Below are 26,994 nucleotides of genomic sequence, written 5' to 3' on the forward strand. Positions count from 1 at the left end.
TGTTGTGCAGCACACAGCTGACAAAACAATGTATACCTCGTTGTTCGCAAATCACAGGCAATCTATCTGTAGACATTAAATGGCAGCCCAACCTTAGTGATGGCCAGATTTTGGAGCATAGTTATGAAAATGGTATAAGAGCCATAACAAAAACTTTGTTGGAAACAAGAAATGTAAATTAACACGAGTTGGTAAAATACAGTCGAACATGCATAAACAAGGAGCACCAAAATAACTTCATTTTAAATGATACAAAATGCACTTAAAAAGAAAAAAGAACAGAGATCTTCAAAGGGAATGAACTATATAAAAAGCATTACAAAACAAAGCACTCCCAACACCTTTGTTGCATGTTGCCGTTTTGAGGACTTTTAAGTGACTAGGAATGTTTTTTTGTGTGCATGGAAGACGCACTCTTGGAATTTTCAGGAAAAGCAGCATGCGACATTACATGTCTGACCCTTGGCATCTGTGGCCCACTGATCATCACAAATGCTCAGCTTTTTTTTGACTTGGCCGCTTCTTGTGGAACATCACCAGAGCCACTCGGTGCCTTCTTCTCTTCCTTTTCAGCGTTCACTGTTGGACACACAAAATGTTGCAAAGAAGTTTAGCAAGCCTACGTTCAGCAAAGAAATTGTTGCTCTGCAGAACCATAAACACCACAAGACTCTTTACTTTTCAGAGCAAACAAGATGAAATGGCAATAGCTGAGTGAAACCCACATTTCCTCTAATAAATAGAAGCATTACACTATGCATTTCCCAATATTATGACGTTAAAGGGCCGCTCATTTAGTACTGAGGTCACATGCACGCAGAATATGGCTGCATACAAAAAGAAATCTGCCTTTGCATCGATGCACATAGTGCTCCAGTGCTTGTATCACCGTTCATGAAGCTTGCATTCTTCTCATCGCATCTAGCTAATCACTGCCAGCATAATGCTCACAACTCCAAGCGATAGTCCAACTTGAAGCATTGCCAAAGTGGCACCTCCAAATGTCTCACTGCACATGTGTTGATCTGCAAGCCCCTACTATTCTGTCCCTTGTCAGTGGTTAGAACATATAGCTCACAAATGAAAGTACCGTATTTTCCGGTGTATAAGATGCAGTTTTTTCTGAATTTTTCGTTGGTGCATTTTATAGAACGGTTTAACTTATGTACGTTTTTTTTTTCCAGGAAAACTGCCGTCAAAATCGGATTCAATGTTATGGCCATGCGAAGCACGCTGATTGACTTAATCGCTACGGGTTCTGTTTGCAATATCGAGGTGCCGGGTTCTTCTCGTTATCGAGTTCCCAAGTGCGTTGCGAGAAGGACGGAACAGCAACGCAAGTGGCGGCAGGCCGACTGCGAGTCAACCGACCCCAAAGTCGTCGCATCTGCAGATCACTGTCAAGATACAGCGCACACCAGTTGCTACCAGAGTACAAGGCCCCCCACCCACCCTGCCTCCTGCGCTGTCTTCCCGCTTTCCTCCCTTGTGCGCCATTCGGCTCACCCTCGCACGCTTTCACTCGCACATACAGCATAAGGTGCACGGGGACAATGTTATTGCCCTTGGACTTTATACGGTACATCACGGCAACCACGATGGCAGAAATGCGTCTGGAGTGTAAATATATGGCACCCATACGCTTGCGCGTGACCCGTGTTCACGGAGTGAAATGTCACTATTTTTTTAAATCGCTTACCGAACGAACAGGTGCGTCTTATACACCGAGGTGCGACTTATATACATTTTTTCCAAGAAAGACTGCCGTTTTGAGGGGTTGCGTCTTATACAAAGGTGCGACTTATAGACCAGAAAGTACGGTAATGAGCTCGTATGCTGTTTGGTGAGACATGGATTCTTTTTGCTGCCAGCGTAATTTTTTTTATAAAAGGAAAACCAACAGAAATCCCCAGTGAGAGCCTTACACATGCGTGCTCTCTCTCTCTCACACACACACACACACGCGCACAAACCATGCCAGAAAGCAGAGAAACATCTTGTGTGGAGAAACAAAAATGGCACATGCCAGTGTTACATGCTTAAACCAGTGAAACCAATGACTTAAAAAATCTTAAATTTTTATTGGCTTAGTTTTACAAGCTTGGCTGCTGGAGCATGGAGCTTGTGCATTTCAGCAGGTGTAGGTTTCAATAGTCGTTGAAAGCACCTATGTGACTCAAGTATTACTTCTACTACTGATCACCTGGACTACTTCAGCAAGACACACACCCTATCCCAAGAAAGTAAAGGCCAATTGCCCACAGCCAACAATGCCTCACTGGCCTTTACTTTCTTGAACCAGGCTGTATATATTATCTGTACATTATATGCCCTGCTGTTCCGCTCTAGTTGCTCACTGTTGCCTATGAGAATGGGCAAAAATTGATAGTTGTGGCAGATCATAAAAACTTTCCAGAGCATGAGGTCCGCAAAGAAAATAAATTTAGTTGCAGCCAATGCATCTACGTTGAAACTGAAAGGTTCAGTGTATACTTCCACGAGTGCCATGCCAGCATGCTGCAATTTGTAGTACATATGAAAAATAGTCGTGCGATCACACACACTGACTGAAGAGAAGGTAATAAAAGAGTGCTTCTCTGTCATATTGTTTCTGTCAGTTTGTGAGTCTACTAGGATTTTTCATTATGCTACACCAACAAGCCCAAGCGTCCTCAATTCTAGGGGTATGCAAATATTCGAAACTTTCAAATAACGAATCGAATTGTATCTTAATCGATTCGGTCTTCGAATTGAATAGTCACTATTTGTAAATGTGATTATTTTTTGAATATTTTAAAATGTCAACAGTGCCAAAATAAACATAAAATTGGAGCAAAATTGGACCCTGGCGGGTGTAGTAATAGACGTAAAACATGAGAACTTGTAAAGTGACGCAGCCTATGTTATTAGGTTGCCATACTTTACAGGCTGTAAAGCGATCACTTGCACGCTCTGAAGAGCCCTGTGTATGCAAACAAACTACTTGTTTGCTTCTATTCTCCATTTGTGCATTTAATAAACAACGCTTCATAACGTACCATGCAATGTCAGAAACTTGCTAAGTTTAATAATAGTGGGACGTGAACATTGCTTTATACTAATTGTGATAATGGCTGCTCATTATTCAAAAACTATTCGAAAACTATTTGAAAATCGATTCGCTTCTGGCACTATTTGATTCGTATTTGATTCGGTCTCAAAAATCACTATTCGTACACCCCTACTCAATTACAAGCTGAATGCTGAAGATGCAACAAAATTTAAATATTTCTGCAACTTCTGTGCTTCAAAAAATTCTGCAGTGGAGTGTACACTACAAACGTTGAGATTGTTCTTTGTGCAGGCTTGTTTCATAACCTCTATATGTCAGTGACTTCAGTATGGATTTCTCAGCAGAGTGGCATGACGCCAGTTCAGAGAATATGGAATACCGTACCCAGCAGCACTTAACATTTTTTGGCAAGACTTAGCCAAGCCTAGTAAAACCTGGAAGAAGCTAGGTCGATATCACCAGCTCCGCTGTTTACTCCAGCCTTGCACCACTAGTGTAAGCTGCCCACATTTTTTTCCCTCCTATTGGAAAAGTTTAACATTTTCCTATCCACTTGGTTGAGCTGGAAGCAAGAGAATCTGCCGGATCTTTTTTGTCATCCATGAGCAGACTGCTGCAGTGCAGTTGTTTATCTTTTTCCCAAGGGCTCTCCTAAAGCAGAAGCACACTGTAACTGCAGTTTCCTGACAATCTGAAGAATTGTGCTGCTAGTTAGAACTTTTTTCTATTGTAATGAAGATGAAGAGATGCACTTGGGCTCGGGCACTAGGACACCGGGCGCTAGGGGGCGAATGAGGAGAAGACGAGGAAGAAGAGAATAGAACAGCCGGCCCAGGAATAGGCGCTGTCTCTGTTCCTTTACAATGGCGCAACCTTTTGGCAGATTGCCTCGCCACCTGCCCCGCTGTAGACCCAGAACGAGAGCCATTTGTACCACCACGGGTCCTGGAGTCAGAGATGGCTTCCGACATCGTATTATCACTGTCAGTGAAACGGTCAGTTAAACAGCTTTCAACCACATCAACGCCGGGGCGCATGGAGGCACCGACATTACCACTCCGAGAGCCCGACCTGTCCATGGATCGTGGCCCCCCAGGGAGATGCTTCCCAACTCGTCGGAGCTACATCGTTGCATGTCTACGCAGCCGTTGGCGGAGTTCGTGGCCGTTCACACCGCACTGAGGGAGGCCTCGTTGGGGGGCATTATCATCAAAAACCTGCCCGCCCGCGATAGACGCACAAGACGCGCAGGACAGCGGACGAGACGCGTGGAAGACCAGTCGCGCATTGGTCGTGGTTTTTCTTCGGTCGCGGCTGATTGGAGTGCAACAGCGGACCTCAATCATTTTGCGGCAGCGTTGCGAGGGGGCACTGTGATGTGCGGTGCGCGACGGTGATATTTGTGGTGTGCGACAAGGTGCACTACATTCAAACAACAAGCAGACGACAAGGAGAGCACGCGCCGCTCTACCGCGCCGATAACGCCGCCGCCGAAGACCGTCCGGCGTGTGAACACGCGGCACAAGAAAAACAGCAAAAGAAAGCGAATCCAATCACAAAGGAACACGGAGCCTCGAGCAGCCAATGAGAAATCGACGAATCGACCAGAGCAGCAGAAAAAGGAGCCACACTGGCAGTAGGGAGAGGAGTTCCAGAAGCGGCACCAGGACAAGGTCGGCCACCGGATCGGGAGTTGAAGATGGCCGTCGGGTTCCGGACCCGAGCCACCAGGACTTCACCCGGCCGGGGCCTCCTGCCAACCCGTTCCTGGGCGCCGGTACTCCATCCGTTCGAGAACTGCTGCCCGAGGCCGGCAAGCGTCTGCGCCCGTGGGCAGAACGAGAGCTGTCGGGCTATGGGCCCGAGCTCCACGACCAGCTGCCCAGCCAGAACGCCGCCGCCGTCAACCCCTGCTGCCAAGCCGCCTGCCTTCCCGGGCATCGCCACCCTGCGCGATAGTCAACTGCTGCTGCCCGAGGCCGGTGAGCGTCTGCGTCCGTGGGCAGAACGGGAGCTGTCGGGCTACGAGCCCGAGTACCATGATCAGCTGCCCGACCAGAACGCCACCACCGTCGGCCCGTGCTGCCGAGCCGCCTGTCGTCTCCCTCCGAGCCAGAGCTGCCACGCTCTGGCAGCCTGTACGACGTTCCGACACAACGACTTTTGGTGAGACCAACACCGCTTATCTCGTCGTCTCGTATCCGCTTCGCCGCATCGAGACTGTAGTGCATACTCACACCCGCAGCCTGCCCGAACTTGCCTCATATCATTAGTGTTCTAGCTACATGTTTTCATGTTATCTTTGTGTGTTTGGTTTAGGGTTTTCTTTTCGTTCTAGTTTTATTAAAAGTTTGTGTGTTTTTCAACAAACGGCTTTGTCCTCGATTGGGTTCTGGGAGGCTCCGCCTCAGAGAACCGCCAGAAACATTAACACACAAGAACCTGCGCATCACAGGCACGCGACGGTTGAGCAGGGCGGCTGCTCATCATGCAGGATCTCCTGCCCTACGTGCCCAACTGCGACAGGATGGTCGTCGACGAGACGTGCGACCAGAGCACAACATTCAGTGCCGACCACCCGAGGAGCTGGTTGCGCTGGATGGTCTTCACGACGACTACTTCTGATGACAACTATGCAATGGCTTTCCACCATCAGCGCGCCCTCACAGCTGCCAGGGCTATCTTGAGCTGTGTGGCCGAGTGTAATGAAGATGAAGAGATGCACTTGGGCTCGGGCGCTAGGGGGGCGAATGAGGAGAGGACGAGGAGGAAGAAGAGAATAGAACAGCCGGCCCAGGAACAGGTGCTGTCTCTGTTCCTTTACACTATATATAATTAAACATTACGCTGCGAAGTCATCATAGATGGTGCATTTATGCCCCTTTCTTAACCGCTTCTGTGCCCTGGACAAGCTGGGTTTGTCTGTGCGTTTTAAGTAAAAATGGCCAAAGACGAGCTATGCTCCTTGGTGGTACTTTTAGTTTTCTAGCAATGCCATAGACAAGCTGGTTTCGCTTCAGTGCTTTGTTGTGTTTCTGGTAGATAGCAGATAGCACACAATCCATGGGGCAGCGCAAGCATGAGCAAGTTTATTCACGCGGAAGACGTAAAACATGTGAGGAACTGGCGTTTTAAGTATGGCGATACCAGCAGCTCAAGCTTCCCTGGCTTTTTTTGAAAAAAAAAAAAAAAAAGAAAAAAGCACACTTCATGATTTGAGTGATTCCGAAGATGAAGTGTACTACTCTGAGTGAAGAAGCCACCGAGATTCTTCAAGCACTCAGCTCCGTCCTTTGAGAGTGCGAGTGAGTATCGCACGGTATATGGCATGTATGGTACTGTTAATCCGGTCCCACTGCAAATTTTATTTATACACTGGAAGTTCTAAAACACCGTCTAGGAAACGTTTCAACGAAATGGTTTTTCAAATTGGTTTATTATTGGAGGAGATCGAAGAAATAGAATGCCCTGTTACCATGCCGCCAGGAAGCGAGTAGGACAACAACAGCGGCACTCTCTCTTTCTGCCTTGAGTGGCATCCGCAAGCTACATTCTTTCCTCTCATCCTCCCATACTGGAGTCGAAGGACCGCGTAGTGTTCCTATGATAAGCTCAAGACTCCATTTTTTCTTTCAGCTTCGCGGCACGTTGCAGTGGCGGCATTGCACATTCTGCATTGGACAACTTACTGATGTAACGTGCCATGGTGAGCGAGGTTGTTAGGATTGTGTTTTAGGCCATAGCGTTCGTGCGAGTTACCTCGGCTCCTTGAGAGAGAGTGCCTTCCTTGTGCTTGGTTTGAAATTCCAGCTGTTCTCGCGGTGCGCAGTGCTGTAATACTGTGCAGAAATGATCGTCTGCATGTGAAGATGCGCTGAGTTTGTCTGTTTATAATAGCCAAACCTGGCAAGGGGCCCCTTTAAGCTTTTGTTTTGCAATAATGTTGAGATTTTGAATAAATAAACACTTAAAAACATAGTCTGCATTGCTTTTCATAAACAATTCTGTAATAAATTTTTTTCCCATTTGTGATCAGAATTTGAGATAATAGCATGGCATGAAAGGGATAACATATGCCTGATGCCCAGTCAGTAAAGCTCAAGAATATTACAGAAACATGTCTTCTAAATTTGTACCTTTTACGTCTACTTTTTGCATCACGTGAGACCACTAAACGCTCACTTATTCATAAAGCAAAAAAAAAAAAAAAAGATGTGTTGTGGAGCTGGCTTTGCCAAATGACAAGCAATATATTGTGGTACTGCAGCAAGAGTACAAATGGAATTTCCCTTGTTGTGTGCAAGGTAAGAGAACTTCTAGGCTGATAAATAGCATCTGCCCAACATACTACATGCAGGTTGTAGCAGAAAGGATGTATAGTGTCACAATACAAGTGCTGCCTCCATTGTCATCCAAGAGGAGCACCATTTTTGCTTTACTGATTGCAGTGCACACCATTTAGCTGCTGCATGTGAATTATCTAAAATGGCAAGCTCAATATAACCAAATGAAAGAAATACACAGATACGAACACTGTGTTTTCAAGCAATGTGTGAATTTTCTACCTCACCTCAGCATGTATGTGAGAACGGCTTGTGGCCCAATCTACCATGCGAGAAACTCGCGAGCAATACGATGCTGCTTGCCTCTTTAGATTACATTATTTGCCCACAGGTAGTTGGACCAAGCTTAAAATCTTGTGGTTATATTGCAGCTGCTACACTAGATGCCACATTTCAACTAGTCTGAACGCGAAACTGCATTCTTCTGCAAACTCTGTTTGCATTCTGCATTCTTCTGCATGCTCTGTTTCTGCATTGCCATGCAGAAACAGAGCCTGCCCTGACCAACATTCAAGTGTGAAAGACAGCATACATACATCCAAATATGTCCAGTGGCGGTTCCAACAGGCTTTTTCGTTGGCTTTTCAGTGTGTTTCTGGTTTAGCAGTGAAAAAAAAAAAAAAAGAAAGATTAAACACACACGAATACAAAAAAATTCATTTTACGAAAGCACCTGTGCAGAACAATGGGTAGGTGGAACTTCGTTGTGCCAATGCTAGACAACCTAAACCCCTTGAATGACAGAGTAATAAGCATATTTATTAGCCCCTGGCGTCCTCCCATCACATTGTTTCCCATACATAAAAGCAGGCTGATGTGATTTCAGGAAGAATTTTCATTCGGTGATAAGATCTTATTTCAACTATGCATGGGTGATGTGTCCAGCACAACAGATTCTTTGTTTTCTTCGCAGACACGTGAAAGCCTAACTTCAGCAAACAAATGGAAGCTATCCAGCACATTTGCAAGTCAATGCACAGCCTTCACGTCTTACACACTAGTTACTGCCCTTCTACAAAATAACATCTGTGGTTTAGCAGTTTTTCTGGTGCAAAGAACATCCACACATTGGAAATAGCTGCTCTTAAAGGGAAACTATAGCAAACGTTTTGGCTGTGCAGATCTGAATGAACTTTGCATTAAGACATGCTAGCCTTAGAACAAAAAAGTAAAGGTGCTAAAAGATAATGCAAACTACCGATATGCATTTTATTATTCAAGACACTGACTGCTTATTTGAAAATTCACCAGCTTTGTTCTGTAAGGAATGATGTGAATACTGCTCTACTTGCTGATAGAATGGTCTGTAACACAGATGAGAAATAGAAATTATCACAGCTTTTCACTGCTGTCAACAGCCCCATCTTTTCTCTTCAACGTGTTCAGATGCACCAATATGCTGCACCAACAAGGGTAGAAAACATGACATCACAGTGGTACATAATAAAAATCTTGCAGGGCTTATCAATGCACATTGTGGGGTCTCACTCGGGCTCTTGGGATAAAGGAACGACAACACAGTAGTGCAGACAATCAAAAGGGCATTTATTGCACCTTTCATACACTGATACACGCTAGCCGAATTACTACCAATAGAACATTCACATGAGAGCGCCACAAATCAAGGAAGTCCGACTCACCGCGACCCGATAGCGAACGAATATGTTCGCCCCATGCTGTGACACCATCGCCTAGTCGTTCACGTGTACAGTCACGTGAACGGTGGCGCGTTCGAACGATCCGTGTTCGTTCAAACCGGTGTCCTGCTCTTAGCCTCGCGAGACAGTCGCGCGAAGTGGGCTGGCGCACGTGCGAAACGTCCGTGCGTGTTGGTCGCCAATCCCAAGCCAAAGAGGAAGTGCCTTCGACCTTTTTCTCCCAAGTCACCCCGCCGTTCGTGGTGTTAGCATTGCGACACTCGCGCCACCTCTCGCAATGCGCCGCAACCACCACGACCGCTGCCGGCGCTTAGCCACGCGGAAAAACCAGATTACAGGAGACGCGAGCTATGCGTGGAAAACAACATCAGGGACGTGTGAGAGTCGCGCATCCCCACATCCCCCCAACCTTAAATCACTACACATACTCCGGCGAAACATGTCACAAGGTCTATCAACGCGTGCGTTGCGAACAAAAGTTAGTAAACGCGACAGTGGCCGCGCGCCGAGGAAATGTCCACACGTTATCCACAACATGCGAGCCAACATTGTCTCTGGGGTCCACCGCTGGCGTCCGTTGGTCACAGCACCACCTCTGCAGATCCGATGGCACGACTTCAGCCCAGGACTCTGGAAACGGCGATGCAGAAGTTGGCACGAGCAAGCGTCGCTTGCGCCGACACGCCCTGCCGGCGAGAGCCGCTGCAGCCCGTTGGTGACTGCCGGCTCTTTTCCCAGCCGCCGAGGGTAGCGAGCCGGACACAGGCGGCCGCCGAAATCGCTGCGCCGAACTGGCCACAGGCATCTGCATCGCCTGGGGTAGCTCGATTGTAGTCCGGTGCAGCAGCGCTGACGATGTGCAGGTGACAGCAAACCAGGGGTGACTCTGCTCACGCTGCATACACTTAATGCACTCGACAAACACTAAAGTAGTGCAAGGGAGAGGAATTCTGTATGCGCATCGCCCACGTGGTACGATGTTCAATTCGGCTAGCAAAATTTCGGGCGGCATTTCAGATGCTAAGTTCATGTGAACAAAGCTTACTTTCTTGAGTCGAACGAGTAATTTTAATTCGTGCGAGGAGAACTAATGAGGGAAGCAATGTGCGACACCTCAGCACCACGGTCCACCAGGTTGTGTCCCTCAATGTGCGACAGGCAGCTTTGTAAAGCCTTAGGCCTAATGCGTCGCTACTTTTACAACAACCGGCATCCAAAAAAAAAAAAAAACACCCAAAATGGGCACAACAGGCAGCCGCGAGGAGACGTTAGCTCTGTGAGGTGGTCCTACCCCGCTCGGTGCACACAGCATCCGAGTTGATGGCGGCCACCGTCCCAGACGGTGTCGGAGCGCCCGGTGCCAGGCCACAATACCTGTCAGCCCGTAGCGGCACCCGTGGCCCGTGGCCACCCGGCTCCCTGAGCTGTGACTTCCGAAGTCAAAGAGATAGAAGAAGCTATTTACATAAATTCGGACCACCCACGAGGCTTCCGTACTCACTCGCTTCAGGCTTGCCAATGCTCCGCGGGCGCTAGGCCTCGCTCTCCCAGGATGCAGACCACGTGGCTCTCGTACCGACGAGTGTACAACAAAACACTCGCGAAAAGGCTTAGCATGTTGAAAAGTTCAAACACGCTACAGCAACCGTCCCCTCGCTCAAGAAAGCCCGCCGCCGACACTAGCGATCAAAATCCACGCTAGGACTACGCTTCGGTTGAAACAAAGGTTGTCTCGAACCGAGCGAAACTTAAAATTATCGTCCGATGCCCCAAGAGGCCCCCCGTTGGGTGCCAGATGTGGGGTCTCACACGTGCTCTTGGGACAAAGGAACGACAACACAGTAGTGCAGACAATCAAAAGGGCATTTATTGCACCTTTCCAAGCCAAGCCAAGCTCGGCTTGGCGGTCCCTACGTGGGACTAGCTGGGTGGCGTGGGGTCTCCCCTGCGTCTTCTCTGGACCTCAATAAAGTTATTTCACTCACTCACCTTTGATACACTGATACACGCTAGCCGAATTACTACCAATAGAACATTCACATGGGCGCGCCACAAATCAAGGAAGTCCGACTCACCGCGACCCGATATCGAGCGAATATCCCCACAACATGAAATGCAGAAAGTGGCATAAATTATTTTAAATACTTCTTTATGGAAATTCTGTCACTGCCACACAGCAATAATGCACTTGGTGGGAACCATGGAGCAGGAGAGAAGCTGAAGGTTTCCAACACAAAAACTAAAACACACCACTAGTAGCCACCACAGGGGTAATAAGTTATAACATTTGCAGACTGGATTTTTGTTATGTCCCCACTGACTTGGTTGCTAAACATAACTATGACAACTGAGTTGTCTTGAATATCAGTGCAAGAAAATAAGGGAAGGGGACTGCTTAATTTGTTGTGCTAATTGTCAAGACATTTAAGCTGTAGAGTAGCTATCTGGGTCAGTTGGTACATACTGAATAGTAAAAACGGGGGTTTTTCAATAAAGCACAGTTGTTAGTCCAGTCGTTGTGTGTGCCACATCTCTTCTCTGTCCGTCTTTTGACTGGTTTTTACAATTAAGCTGTGGTTTACCAATTCTGCCAAGCCTACAACCTTCTAAATTTCAGCACTGTTTGGTGTTGAAGTTTGATGCTATTGTTGAGGATTCTTTATCAGTGACCAAGTGGCATTTGGAAAGCATAGGAGTCACTGCACCAACAAATGCAACAGTATGGGTGACAATCTATAAGACTATCATGTTGAGACATCGTCCGCACAGATTGTGTCGAAAAAACTGAGTGAGACATTGTACAATGTCTCAACTTTGTCTCCCTTACGCATTGATTTTATGGAGTCGGTGGTGATGCTCCTGAGTTTTAAATAACTGAGCAGACCTCAAAAATCAGGCATTCAAGATATTGGTCAAGCTATCTTATTCATATACTTTTGAAATAAAATTATTCCTAGCTTAAAGAACTAAAATTGTTAGTCTCATTATGACTCAAGCCTTAAACATCTGGTATTTTGCAATAAAATAATAAATGTTGGCCAGGTATGTGTATCTTACATTCAAGTGTGCACTTTTGTCATGTGCAATAAATGGTGTGACAGAGTTGTGTAGCTTTAAGACACCTTATTAGAAATACTATAGGCATGCACATTTGCGATCCATGCCCTTGAGTGGATAATTTTTACCAGCCACCCCATGTGCCTGTAGCAGCACTGGTGAAATCCTCTTGCGAAACCAGCCTTAAACAACATGAGCAGGATATTTATTATCACAAGTAAATTTGTTCAATTCATCTGCTGATTTCAAGAATTTGGCAGCAATGTAGCACTCTAAAGGAATTCTTTTTTTTTGCCATGGAAAATTGCGCTGCATAGAAATGCTTAGAACTGTTCCAGGTGTGTGTCTTCTCTAATGTTGCCACTGACATCACAGCAAGTAGCTCTCCAGGCTTAAACAACATGAGCAGGATATTTAATACCACGAGTAAATTTGTTCAATTCATCTGCTGATTTCAAGAATTTGGCCCTGGTTTAGTGCTTATTGCTTACATAAAATGAGTTCTCTGTTTTTATACAAAATAGATTGTCTTAAGCGTGACATGAGGTGCAAATAAATATAAGACCAACTCTTTTTCTCACGTAATAAAAACATTCCCGGAGTTGCCCTAGTGAGTTTCATGTGCAAGTCTATATCACACATGAAAGTCTATCTCACTATCTTCAACTACATAACAGGCATGAGCGCATCTGCTCTGTAGCAACCAGCTATGCTCATAGCCTTTTTAGGACTAGCAGGTTTGTACTAACAACAATAATTAACAGTCCTGATGCCAAGTATAGCCTACTGAATTCCTCGATTACACAACAGCAGTAAAACTGTGCTAAACGAAAACCTTAAGATGTTTGGTATGGGCAGTTCAGATAAATAATTTGCTTACTTGTGGAAGCGGGCGAGAAAATAACAGACCATTGATGCTGCCATTACAACAAGTGTCATCCAAAGGGGATTCTGAAACACATATAAGGACACGATTAACAAAATTCATGGTGAAATGTTTACAAAAAATGTCATTAGCCCAAAATGTCAGGGTGCACTTCCAGGATAACTGTTACGAACTTCCATCCTGCAACACCCATTAACCTCTGGATATTGCGCAGTACTTACACAACGTGATGTTGCCTTAAAGCAATATCATTACTACAGACTGGAATTACAGAAAATTACTACAGCTAAGCCTCGACATAAAGAAGTCGGTAAAATTGGCACTTTACTGTTTTATATAAAAATTTCATTACAGTATAGACCACTTATAACGTAACCGCTTATAGTGCAGGACCGGATATAGTGCGGTCTTTTCAGACTCGCGTTAATTTTCCCATAGCACTCCATGTATACACGTATCGCTTATAGTGCAGTTGCGGGAAACGAAATACCGGTTACAGTGCGGCTGCCTGGGAGTACGGAAGTCAGCGGAGACGGCGAACGCTCCCCTCAAACGGGTGCCCCAAGGAGTGCTCGAGGAAGAAAGAGAGACCAAGTGGAGGAGAAGGGCACGTGGTGTGAACGAACAGCCAGTGAGGCTGAAACCAGAATCTTGAGTGCGAGTCGTGAAATATCATGGCGCGCATAGTGAGCGAGGGCCACGAAACTGCCAACACCGGCCAACGCTCGCTTCACGATAACAGCAGTAAATGAAACTTCAGGGAGCGGGCGGCGCCGGCACGGCACAGCGAAGGGCGCACGCAGAGACCGTGGAATGTGAGGGAGGAGGGCGGCAGGGAAGCGGATTTCGCCTCGGCATCTCCGCCCTCCCTCGTAGCTCCCTCACTTTCGACTGTCAACGTGCGCGCCCGCCGCCGTGCAGGCGCTGCCGCTTCAGCCGGCCCGGCGCCAGCTTCCCGAAGTTTAGTTTTCTGCCGTTATCGGGAAGCGGCCGTTTGCCGGCGTGGGCAGTTTCGTTGGCCGGCCTGGGACAGCGCCGCTGCTTCCCTCTGTGCCGTAGCCGCAGCGTGCAAGGTCAACACGTGAGTAGAAAGTAGCGCAAGCATAAAGGAGAAAGAAGGGTTCACTGCCATTTTCTACGCGTGGCTACGGTAGCGTGGCTGAGACGTCGGCACGTACATGCATGTTCTGGCGCAACGCAGCATCGTCGACCTTGCCATTTGAGAGAGGGTGAAATTTCGGCCGCATTTTTTTTTTCATTCTTTGTTTTGTTCGCGCGCGACATTCAGGGGTCTCTCCTAAGCTTTTACTCTATGGCGGTGCCGGAGCAATGCCGGTCGGAGGCGCCGCCGCGTGATTTGGTTCGAATTAACGAGATTCGACTGTAAATTGAATGCAAACATTCTAGCCGCATTCCTCAACTGTCGCATATGCGTGGCGGCTCGGTGCACATGTTTTGCATATGTGCGGGCCTTGCAAATTGTTGCTTTGGTTATAGTGCGGTACTGCTTATAGTGCGGATATTCGCGACTCCGGCGACTTACGTTATAAGCGATCTACACTGTACATGGAAATTCACACATTAATGCAAATAAGTACAGTCGCTGACGTATTTCTCTTAATGGAAGTCACTGTAAATTTTTTTGAGTTACTGGGCAATCAAAAAAATGAATTTCAATGAGTAAAAAAAATATTTAGTTGAATTTGATTGAGAGTTGGTGACAAAGTTATGGTTTCATGCTGCGTCGACAATATCATCACACTGGTCCACACTGCCGCTGCAGTGGGTCGCGCTATTATGAAGAATGCAGATGGAGGGGAGCGAATGCTGTACCTGTCTCTCGCTTCAATGCATCTCTCAAACTCAAGATTACACAAGCTCCACAATTATGCAATGCATGGGAAGATGAAGCACATGAAGCCGTGGCCATTTTGGCTTGCCCAGTCTTTGCATCCATTTCGAGCCACTTGCGTACGGGCTCAGCGGCGCTGAGAGCCATATGCACAGTCACGGAGGAGACATATGCTCACCCGCCCATAGTCCCCCCTCCGCCCTCCTCCCCTCTCTGGGTGCGACTGAAGCTTGGTTTTATTGGCATCTTGCATAAAGACCCTTAGTTATATTGAGGTTCAAAATACATGGTGCTCTACGTACAAGAAGTTATAAAAGTTAAATGCTTTGTTATAACTGTAATTTAATTATAATGAAGTTTGTTATGTTCAATTGAGGTGTAACTGTATGCTGTTCCTTCCTTCTATGCATTAGTGTTTGTATAAGCAAGCAAGAAATAGTGGTCAGCAACAGGCCTCACACAATTTTTATAGTGATTAAAAATGGCCATTTCTCAATTTGATGCTAAACAACACACTAGAATACCAAATGTCTATTAGAGACAATGGTGCCTAATGATGCCTTTATGTGGATGCTGTTTCCCCTCAGTTTCAATTACAGCTTACAGAGAAGCTTTCGTTCTAATAGATATGCTTAAAAATTATAACAAGCCAAATAACCTTTCTACTGAAATTGGATGTTGACGGGGCCCCCGACAAAAGTTACTTTATCATGATGAGGATAGAACACAACATCAATTCCGTCATTCCTACCTAAACAAACTAAAACACAAACAGTCCCTTCAGTTTGTATATACAGTGAAAGCTCGATGATACGAATCTCACGGGGTCACGAAAAATATTCGTATTAGCCGAAATTCGTATCATCGAAACACAATTAAAACTACAGTCGAATCTCGATAATTCGAACTCGAAGGGGCCCGAAAATTTGTTCGAATTAAAAGGACGTATTTTTGAAGTATTCGTGCACCATAGAACGATGCACGAACGGTGCGAGTCGTGAAATATCGCGGCGCGCAAGCGCATAGCAAGCGCGGGCCACGAAACTGCCCACGCCGGCTAACGGTCGCTTCCCGATAACGGCAGAAAACGAAGCTTCAGGGAGCGGGCGGCGCCGGCACACGGGTGCGCGCGGAGACCGTCGAAGGTGAGGGAGGAGGGCGGCGGCATGGAAGCGGATTTGGCCGCGTCAACTCCGCCGCTTCAGTGGCTCCCCTCACCCTCCCTCTCAACTCCATCGTGGCTCTCTCACCTTCGACTCCGTGCGCACATCTCCGTGCGCGCCCGCCGCCGTTCTGGCGCCAGCTTATTTTAGCCGCTCCCTGAAGTTTCGTTTTCTGCCGTTATCGGGAAGCGAGCGTTTGAGGGCGTGAGGAGTTTCGTTGGCCCGACTGCGCCTCCGCCGCTGCTTCCCTCTGCGCTGCTGCCGCAGCGTGCAAGGTCAACATGTGACTAGAAAATAGAGAAGGGTTCACTGCCATTTTATCCGCGTGGCTGAGACGTCGGCACTAGTGTGTGCTAGAATACGGTTGTTGAGAACACTCTAGTCGGCACGTACACGCTTGTTCCGGCGCGATGCAGAAACGGCGACCTTGCAATTTGAGAGAGGGTGAAGTTTCCGCTGCGGGTTCTTTCCCCCCCCCCCCCCCATTCCTTCGCGAGCGGCATTGAGGGGTCTCTCCTGAGCTTTTGCTCTATGGCGGTGTCGGAGCAATGCCGGTCGGAGGCGCCGCCGCGTGATTTGGCGCGCTGCTAAGAGCATTGTCGGTGCGCGGTATGTTCGAAATAAGCATGTTCGAATTAACGAGACTTGACTGTAGCTAAATTAAAGAGTCAGAGGTAAACTCACTCAGGCACATGTACGTAAAAAGCATTTATTTCTTGAAGAACAAGTCTCTAATGTCCTTCTATCTCGGTAGACATAGCTCGCTGCAACTAGGTAAAATGGCGCAAACACAAAGAACGCAGTCCGAAGCACAGCAGCCACTCCGTCCGATGGGCGGCCGCCGAAAAGGAGGAAAAGTACAAAAGCGCCACCGCTTCAAACTCTTCGCGCCCAGTCGCGGAGTCCGCGCTGTCTGGCGCCGCGTCCGCGCCTCCGCACCGAAAGATAACGGAAGAAAGCGCGTGACTGCGCGCTGTTCTCTTTCGTGGCCGTCAGTGGGGCGGCGTTTATTCGTATCAACCGACGCAGGCCGAAAATCGATTCGTAACAACCATTCTCTAGCACATTGCAAAGTAATGGGGCTCGGCCGGGACCACAGAAAAATTCGTATCATCCGGAAATTCGTATTAGCCGTGATCGTATCATCGAGCTTTTACTGTATATATATAACTTCATAAAAGCACTGAACATATTCTAATTGCAGACAAAGCACTATATATCTTGACTGATAGCATCATGTATAAACTTTTTCCTTGGGCGAGGAGGTAACGTCTTGTAACCAGTTCACGCAGAGCCTTTCGTCATTTTTGGCTTGTGTGAACTAGCGTGTTGTTTCTTGAATGTGCTACCATGTCTTGATGTGAAATGATCTGGAGATGCTTTAGCTCATTCTGTGAAATAGTTACGTGATGTCAGCTCATACAAGATCATCAAGAAACCCCTGTGTAGTCTTTGGCTGCAGCATTAACTGCAGAAAGCAAAAAACGGGTTGTGCTACGACCACTGGATTACTAAAAAAAAAAAAGAAAGGTATGGGCTGCCGCGTCAGGCGGGCTGCAATGGGGAGCGAGCGTCCCAGCTGTAGTTGCATTCGTGCCTGCTTGGCTGGCTCGAACAGCACTACTTGTGGGGGATGGCACGCGTCGGCTTCCGCAAGAGCCGGCATTCTTAGCACATTCCCGACGCTTTTTCTACACCGTTCCCAGACAAAAGTCCTTGAGTGGTGGTGCCACGGCGGATCACGCCGTTTTTGATGCACGTGGTAGGCCGCATCTTTTTTTGATCCAGCGGCCGTGGTTGTGCAAACATGTGATGTGCATCACCAATTGCCTTGAGTGTATTGTTGCGGACTATTTTGACTGCATCAGTTCACACTCAACCACAGCTGCATCTGTGGATCGCCAGCGTGAATAGGAAATATTTCTAATAATTTGATTGCTTGGCACAGAAAATGAAACATAAGAGAGATTGTGTACAGCCAACTTAATTCAGCCTGATGGAAGAGCCTGCTTGGACAAACGCAAAGCACCCAAGTACTTATTGTTAGCATATTTGCATCAGACATTGGTATTGTTCTTCCATATTTGAATCTGCGGGGACAGGTCTATACTGAGCCTCCTGTACGAGTCCAATGGTACGGCTCAATATGGTGATTACTACGTTTGGCACACCAACATGATATGCAAGCTTTGTGTTTCGGCACAGGCCCTTTGGCCTGTAAAGCAGTAACATCCAATAGGCAGTGCATAAAAAGAGTGCAATGGTGTTTTGTCAGGACATAATTCCAATGAACTAGTCAAACCGTCTTTTACAAATAGAATACATAGTCTGAATGCTTTTTGATGTAAACAGCATAATGGTGCCCACACTGTTAAGACCTCCACATTCCTTGAACTACTCACTGCCGCTAATCCACAGCCAGGTAAACGGCAACTAAAGTTTTTCAATCAACTACAGTATAAAAAAAAAAGAGAGAAAAAAAAGAAAAGAATGAGAGGCATAAGTGCCACTTTCAGTTTATTTTGCTGAAAGAAAGACCTTATTTGTACCCATCTCCTTTCTTTATCTGCCTAAACATTTTTATGCCCTTTGAAGGGCCATTACAAAGCTATGTTACATTTGCAAATGGAATGCTTAATTAGGATACAAACATATGAAGCATGCAGAGGTTCCTTACCACAAGAAAGGGTTGTTCTCTGATGCCAACGTCAAAGACAACAAGAAGCACACCCAGAACAAAGCCTGTTGCAGCTCCAACCCAGGGAATTTGATTGTCCACTGTTCAAAAAACAGAAAAAAAGAAAAGAAAAACAATGCAGCAATCAATACACTTTAAAGCCTGTAGCTGTTCACTTTTCTTGTCGAGAAGCAACACAATCGTTGCATGGTAATTATACATTGCAGAAGTTAAAACCAAAATACAGCAACCTGCGTTGCTAAAAAATAAAAAAAAACACTGCATGTTTTATTCTGCATTGTTCCAAAAAACTAGTATCAAAAGTACATCTTGCTTTCTGCTGTTGCAGCGACATAGACAGATATTGTTGCCTGTTGGCAAAAAGTCCTGATAAATTAGGCAAACGATGATACTACGAGTTTTACTGAACAGTATGATCCTAGAAATGTGATCCTGGGAACATGGCCATCTTAGATGAAGCTGGCTTCAACAATAGGCCATTGCTAATGCCACGAACATAATTATGGTTTCACATGCGATTGCAATGCACACTCAATTAACAGAATGCTTGGGAAAAAGCCGTGCATTAGAAATTGGGCAAAACGGTAATAATTCATTAGGAGCTGTCATTCTTGCTTTGAAATCTGCCAAAGGTAGGCCACAAATCAGCATTCTTGGCATCCTTCCCTCATTCATTGTCCCATAAGAGCAGCCACGACAGACACTGCTGCTATTGGAGTCACCATTGGGGTCAGGCGTGTACGTGTGCTGAGCAGTCAAGTTTGAATTATGCTGTGAAGGCCAATTTCAGGATTGAAATAATAAAATTATGGGCCCATAGAAATGTATGGGTGCCGGCTGGGAAATTCAGTTAGGATCGAATTAACTCTTTCCCTACCATGGGGAAAATAGGTGTTTTTCTATGTTACGGCAGATGATTTTTTTCTGAAGGAACTACTGCACTCAATATTTAATGTAATACATAAACAGAAAGCAAAATGAATGCACTTTTCACGCATAAAAGTTTCATTAATGAGATGTATGTCATAACAAAGATATGAATTGTTAAAATCAAGATTGTGCGATAAAAATGAACGAAGTTTGTAAAGACACGCTTGTATCTACTAAGAAAAAAACGTTACGAAAATTATGAGATATACAAAATGTATTGCCATCTATTAGGCACTATCTCCGAAAAAATCAAAATTTTTCATTGAACAGGTATTCTGCTACAAAAATTTAACTGCAAGCACTACAGTTGGGCGTGCTGGGCCGCTGATGTTCCGAGCTGGTTTGAGTCGTCATCGCTTTCAGACTCAAATCCGACAAAAAGTCAGTGTCCTCTGATTCGCTGCTATTCGATGTATCAATAAGATCAGCCGCAGAGGCAACGGAATCACGATATCTGCGATCTCCCGAAGCGCGCGGGCCTTTTCCGGAGCGAGACATTTTTGCGTTCTGCTTTGATGATCGCGAAACTTTGGAGCGTGTTTAAAAATCACCCCTTGGCGGGGAAAAAGCAAACGGCTTAGAACACAAAACTCTAGTTCCTCCTCTTTCACGTCCGATGGCGCAGTGTGTCTGTGAGCGGTGCGGAAGGTCTCGAAAGCGGCGTTTCAAACCATCGATAGCGGGCAGCCATTTTTTCCTTCTCCTTTGACCATCGCGACACTTTGGAGCGCGTTTAAAAACCGCCTCGGGGGGGAAAAGCGAACTGCTTAGAAAACTAAAATATAGTTCTCCTTCTTCACGTCATAGTGCAGTATGTCCGTGAGCAGCGCGGAAGGTCTCGAAAGCTGCGTTTCAAACCATCGATAGAGGGCTAACCATGCCCAGTGGGTGCAGTACGGAGTTAACTGAAAAATTGAATTAACCAGCCGAATTAGGGGAAGGAGCCGTACACGTGAAAGAAACTAGGTTGTATTAAGACATGTTTGGTTAAGAGTAAAAATGGGAAATGAAAGCAAAGAATATGAATACACATATGGTGGAAATTGAGGGAGAGAGAAAAGAGTGACCAAATATTGAATAAGTGAAGACAAAACAATAAATTAAACTGGGTATGATAATAGTAGAACAGAAGTGTGATTTTAGAATATGAAGTTGAAGTTCTCCAAAATTGTGACCTGGCAGGTTAAATTGCTGAGCGACTGCTTTGGGAAGTTACTGGGTCATGACCATACAATGCCTGTTTAATCTATTGTTTCACTGATGTGTTTTTTGTGGCAAAACAAGTTCAATACATTTCTACCCGCAGGAAAAAATGTTTCAATGGGTGTGCTTGAATCCATTCATTATACCAATGGCACACCCAGTTAGAAAAGTGCTGATCATATCCCCCCCCTCCTTTTTTCTTACCAGCCATTTTTTACTAATTGATTATCACACCCAGTTTATTCTACTTTGTGATTACTTTTAATATTTGGCCAATCTCCTTTCTGTCTCTCTCAGTTTCTGACAAGCTGTGTATTTATATTTGCTTTTCATTTCCTATCGTTACTCGTAACTGAGCATGTCTCGATACAACTCAGTTTCTTTCACCTTTTTTCTTTCGCTGCCTTTTTATTGCTCATTCTTCAAATGACCAAAACGTGTAGTTTCCTGGTTCCTGTTTTCTGGGAAAACTAGGCCCACCAGATTGACGCCTACCTGCATCTGTAGATCCTTTCCATTTTTTGTCACCCGCACTTCTTAGAAGAACCTACAGCAGTACCCCTGCCTGTTTTCTTGCTATCACAGCTAAACACGCACCCATTTTATTATGATTTTTCTTTTTTCTGAACACTTAGATTTCCTTCAGCTTAATGTATGCAACAGCTTATTCTTCGCTTCCACCAATCAAGCTGGGGAAAGTGAGCTATGCATACATAAATGCTGCCAAGGAAAGCAGTTGCTGCCCTGACAAAGACAAGTCCCCTTCTAGAAACGTTGGCTCCAGTGACAGTCTTCGCTCAGCTACTGCTAAAGGGGCCCTGAAACACTTTTCTAACTAATCATAGAATGACATCACTAGTATTAAATTAAGTCACTTAACAAATCTCCTACCACAAACAGCTTTTATAAAAGCACAAGTGAACTACTGTTAAAGGGGCCCTGAAACACTTTTCTAACTAATCATAGAATGACATCACTAGTATTAAATTAAGTCACCTCACAAATCTCCTGCGTATTAAATTAAGTCACCTCACAAATCTCCTGCGACAAACAGCTCTTGTATCCTTACAGCACAAGTGAAGTGTAAGCCCCCCGTCTCGAATGGCAGTAAAACAAATCAAAAGGCGCGGCGTGGGCCATCTGACCAGGGGGCTTCAATGCACCGACGCCACTTGAGTAATGGCTGTCGACGGCTCACACAGAGCACGATCTTGCACACAAGTAGAGAAAACACGTAGCTGACACTCCTAACTACTGCATAGGTTGGGGAGCAGAGAAAACCACTGGCGCCACAGTAGCAATTGTGCTTGACAGTGACGAGAGGCCTCGGACCCCCTTCTGCGGTGCGTTTTCTTGGAACCACCGTGGATGTCCTCCTCGCGTGCGGCAAGCGGGTGGGTGGGTGTGAACGGATTCACAACTTGAGGTTGCACCGATTAGTTAAACGGAAGGCCTCCCCTAAAGAGCGACAAACAACCCCTGCTCGCATCCGACTTCTGTACTGGTGTTGTGGCGTTGTAGCCTTGGCATATGCACGGTTCGAGTCTTGACACGGGCAGTTTGAATCGCGCAACGCCGACGAGATGTGCGGCCACCATTACTGTTTATGGGCGCGCCACTGCGCGCACCGCCTTGTGGTTTCTTAGAGCCGCATGAGAGCATATCGGTTTTGTCTCGGACTATAGGCACCGAGAGGATGTTTTCTTTGTCTTACGGTCTAGACACGGGGTCGGTGTTTGGCTGGAAAACAGTTATCCCTTGACAGGTTAACTCGAAAACAAGTGGTTGTTTATGATGCCACATGGCCCTCGACTCCTGGGAATCTGGTCGCTTCGCGCACATGTTCGAGGACTGGCGCCATGATTCCAATGCTTCCTGAAGTCTACGTTTTGTACATGTTTTGCTTGTTATCACTTTATTACACTAGTTGCGCTGGCATGCTGTTTCTTGGACCTTTAGACAAATACGGGCAGCGTGACCCTCTCCCCTTTGTTGTTGTATATTATGTATTTTGGGTGAGGATTCTACACTGTGAACTGTGCTAAAAAGTTTTCCAAGATGGTTGGTTGATCGACTGGCCAATCATGCATCGATGTTCTAACGAACTCAAGGGTTGGTGAATGATTGTCCAGTCACAAAACAAACCAACAATGATTCGTCGGCAAACATTTCGGGCATGTTGGGTCTAGAAAATGCAGCTGCAGCGTTCCGATTGGAGAGAGTGGTTGTGGACCTGACTTCAGGTGCTAAGCACCACCGGCTCGGCCGAGATAGGGTAGCCCCTAAGTGGTCCAAAGCAGTGTAACTCTGTAACCGATGTATCATTGCAACCAAGCTTTCTAAAATCATTATAAATACAAGTTTTCTTCGTTGATACATCAGCGTCTGCCTCCTTCAAGCCACAGTCACTTGTTGAGCCACCTGTGCAGACCGTGTCTGACGGTGCGCCCCGGACGCCGAGCCGAGGTGGGGGTGAGAACCACGCGTCATCATCATCATAGTTAGACAAGACAATTACTTGAAGTTATAGTAGTTATCCACTGCAGGACGAAGGCCTCTCCCTGTGATCTCCAATTACCCCTGTCTTGCACTAGCCGATTCCAACCTTGCGCCTGCAAATTTCCTTACTTCATCACCCCACCTAGTTTTTTTGTCGTCCTTGACTGCGCTTCCCTTCTCTTGATGGACATAAATAAAGGCTGATGATGATAGTAGTTATCGGCCTTTCTTGCTCCTTTCATTTTCCGCTACTGAGCTGGAAGCTAGTGGAAGACGAGCGAGACACCAAGAGGACGCAAGGAAGCTGGCCCATTTTAAAAGTTGAACATATTGGCGACGAGACGGCTCATAGAGGCACCTGGTGGCAGTCACATTTACGCTACGCTTTTCATCTTGGCGGTCACCCGCAGCAGACGCAGCAACTGTCCTGTGTAGACCGGCAGTACAATAATGAAAGAGCGACACTGCCGAAGTGAGAGCAAGCAATTTTTTCCCCGCTTTTGACACGCGATTGTAAATTTCCTGTTGCATGCAGTGCAATATTATTTGGCTCACACAATCACAGGAGCCTCATTAACCGATCGGCAACCTTCCCTAACAACATTCAAAAAACGTTTCAGGGCCACTTTAAAGCAACATTAAAGGGGCCCTGCAACTTTTTTTCGAGCCGCCATATTTGCTCTAGAACAATTCACAGCACTTCAAAGAACAAAAAGCACAATGAATTATGATTATTAACACATACAAACCAAAGTTATCAGTCAGAGAAATTTCAAATACAAGCAAAATGAGGGTTACTCTCAACTTGAATTTTCAAGGTTCTAGATGCCACATTTCACTCTCCTGTGACATCAGACAGTGGTGCCAATAGCAGTGGGGCATTAGTCTGCACGCCACGGTTGCCAAGCCTACTCAGCCTATTGATGGCCTTATCATGATCCCATGGCCTGCACGATCGGGTGGCACACAGTCTGATCTCGAAGGCCATGTCATCACTTTTATGGTTAAAAAAGCTTCCGCGAGGCGGCCATTGGCGCGCCAAAGTGCTCGGCATGTTGATGCATCATTCCCATGGTTGCAACACCTCGCCTGTGGCTGTGCAATACTTAAAATGGTTATAAAGCATAATGCTGTAAACATTTTTTTGCCGTACTCGCACATTATATTTTTAACCAATGATCATAGTGTCACACTTTGATGTCATGTCCTGCCTACGAAGCACACGAAATTGCCAAACTGAGGTGATGCAATCGGTTCCACTTTCCCTAGCGCGTTGCAGGGCCCTTTAAGTGCTTTATCTTAAAGTCGTTAGGTCAGAAATGCCAGTCGCTGTACTGTTTAATGAAAGTGACATGCAGTATGGGCCACTATATAATGGCCGAATGCAAAATGTGACCTCATGTCGCTTTTTTTCATATGCGCCAATTTAAATATAAAATTTTGCATTCATCGCATATGTTGTTTTCATCACTCTTAGCTGCTACATTGAAATATCCGCATAATATCTTACTGCAGCTTAACAGATGTCAGCACCGTTAAAATAAATTGGAACAGTGAAACTGTGTTTCTGTGTGTCACACTCATGATCAGTGGCTTTTCTCACCTCTGATCTGCCGTTCCAACTCTCGCTTTGCCTTCCTCAACTGGTCCAACACCTTGGGTTCATCGGCTCCAAACTGCAATGATTTCTAAAGAGACACAGGAATACAACATTTGAAACTGGGCTATATTGTTACGGGAATAGCGTGTATTTACATATTATTACTATATACAAGGTTACAACAGCCACAAGCAGCAGCAACGAATGCAAGGCCCTCGTGTGCCTCTGGCCACTTTGTCGCTGTCGTCGTCATCCGACTGACAGTAGCAGCACGTGCCCTATGTCATGGCCCTACCCTCCTGGGTGAGAGTGCCGACCCGGCGCTTGTTAGGACAAACCAGAGGGGGCGGTCACTATTAAGTCTCACAACGTGCACAATAGCAGAGGGTGGTCGCGTGGAAGGCGCTGGCTAGACGGCTGGTTCAATTTTGTATGTAACGTTGGTGCCTCGATGTAACACCCTGTAAGGACCATCATAGCCCGATAATAGCTTTTCAGACAGACCGATATGGTGGGACAGAGTCCACAGTAGCACGAGGGAACCTGGGGAGTAACACACGTCTCTGTGGCGACGGTCATACAGGGCTTTTTGGGAAGCCTGGGTCACTGAGCCGTTCACGAGCGATCTGGCAAGCTGTATTGATGTGCACTATGGCGTCGCGAACGTACGTACTGGATGAGCTTAGAGAATTGGGAAGTAAAGTATTGAGAGGCAGAGAAGGTTTGCATCCATACAGAACATATAACGGTGAGTAGCCAGTGGTGTCATGCCCGGAGGAGTTGAAGGTGAAAGTCATCATCATCAGCCTATATTTTATGTCCACTGCAGGACGAAGGCCTCTCCCTGCGATCTCCAATTACCCCTGTCTTGCGCTAGCGTATTCCAACTTGCGCCTGCAAATTTTCTAACTTCATCATCCCATTTGGTTTTCTGCCGACCTCGACTACGCTTCCCTTCCCTTGGGATCTATTCTGTAACCCTAATGGTCCATCGGTTATCCTTCCTACGCATTACATGGCCTGCCCAGCTCCATTTTCTTCCGCTTAATGTCAACTAGTATATCGGCTATCCCCGTTTATTCTCTGATCCACACCGCTCTCTTCCTGTCTCTTAACGTGAGTCCCTAAGATTTTTCGTTCCATTGCTCTTTGTGCGGTCCTTAACTCATTCTCGAGCTTCTTTGTTAACCTCCAAATTTCTGCCCCATATGTTAGCACCGGTAGATTGCAATGATTGTACACTTTTCAACGACAGTGGTAAGCTCCCAGTTAGGATTTGGCAATGCCTGTCGTATGCACTCCAACCCAATTTTATTCTTCTGTTAATTTCTTTCTCATGAGGTGAAAGTACCATACGGCAAATTAGGGTCCCAATTGCGGTGGCCGGCGGAAACATACGCTGAAAGCATATCGGTGAGAGTTCGGTTCAGGCGCTCTGTGAGTCCATTCGTTTGCGGGTGATAAGCGGTTGTGAGCTTGTGGCAGGTAGAGCATGAACGAAGGATGTCCTCCACAACGCGAGACAAAAAGTACCAGTCTTGGTCGGTCAGAAGCTGCTGAGGAGTACCATGATGCAGGACGATGTCAAAGAAGAAAGTCAGCGACATCTGTAGTGCAGCTGTTTGAGAGGGCGCGGGTAATAGCATATCGCATCTCGTAGTGGGTTGCGACAGCGATCCACTTGTTACCTGATGTCGAGGTTGGAAAGGGACCAAGGTCAAGACCAACACAAAAGAATTATTTGGCGGGAATGTCGATAGGATGAAGCAGACTGGCTGGAAGCATAGCTGGCCGCTTGCAGCGTTGGCATTGGTCGCAGCTAGCAACACATTGTTGCACGGAGTGGTAGAGACCAGGCCAGAAGAAACGGCGCATGACGCGATCATAAATGTGAGAGACACCAAGGTGACCAGCGGTGGGCTCATTGTGAAGCTGACAGAGGACTACCGACTACAGATTGGCAGGCAAACAAGAAGGCATTCAGGGCCATCTTGATGCATATTGTGGTGGTATAAGGTGCCGTTGTGAAGGCAGGAAAAGTGGAGTGAAGGGT

The 26,994-nt window shown here is 46.3% G+C and overlaps 1 protein-coding gene across 1 annotated transcript in view; it reads right to left on the reverse strand.

The window, feature by feature from the left end:
* Positions 1-215: 215 nt before the first annotated feature.
* Positions 216-26,994, reverse strand: part of LOC119443010 (uncharacterized) — a 31,095-nt gene continuing 4,316 nt past the window's right edge. The window contains exons 4-8 of the mRNA XM_037708116.2: positions 24,945-25,029; positions 18,689-18,789; positions 12,991-13,061; positions 7,932-7,990; positions 216-579 (exon numbers count right to left, since the gene is read on the reverse strand). Coding sequence (XP_037564044.1) covers positions 497-579; positions 7,932-7,990; positions 12,991-13,061; positions 18,689-18,789; positions 24,945-25,029 — 399 coding nt within the window. The 3' untranslated portion in view covers positions 216-496. The remainder of the gene's footprint in view (positions 580-7,931; positions 7,991-12,990; positions 13,062-18,688; positions 18,790-24,944; positions 25,030-26,994) is intronic.

This window comes from Dermacentor silvarum, chromosome 2 (assembly GCF_013339745.2).
Source record: "Dermacentor silvarum isolate Dsil-2018 chromosome 2, BIME_Dsil_1.4, whole genome shotgun sequence".
Classification (NCBI taxonomy): Eukaryota; Metazoa; Arthropoda; class Arachnida; order Ixodida; family Ixodidae; genus Dermacentor; species Dermacentor silvarum.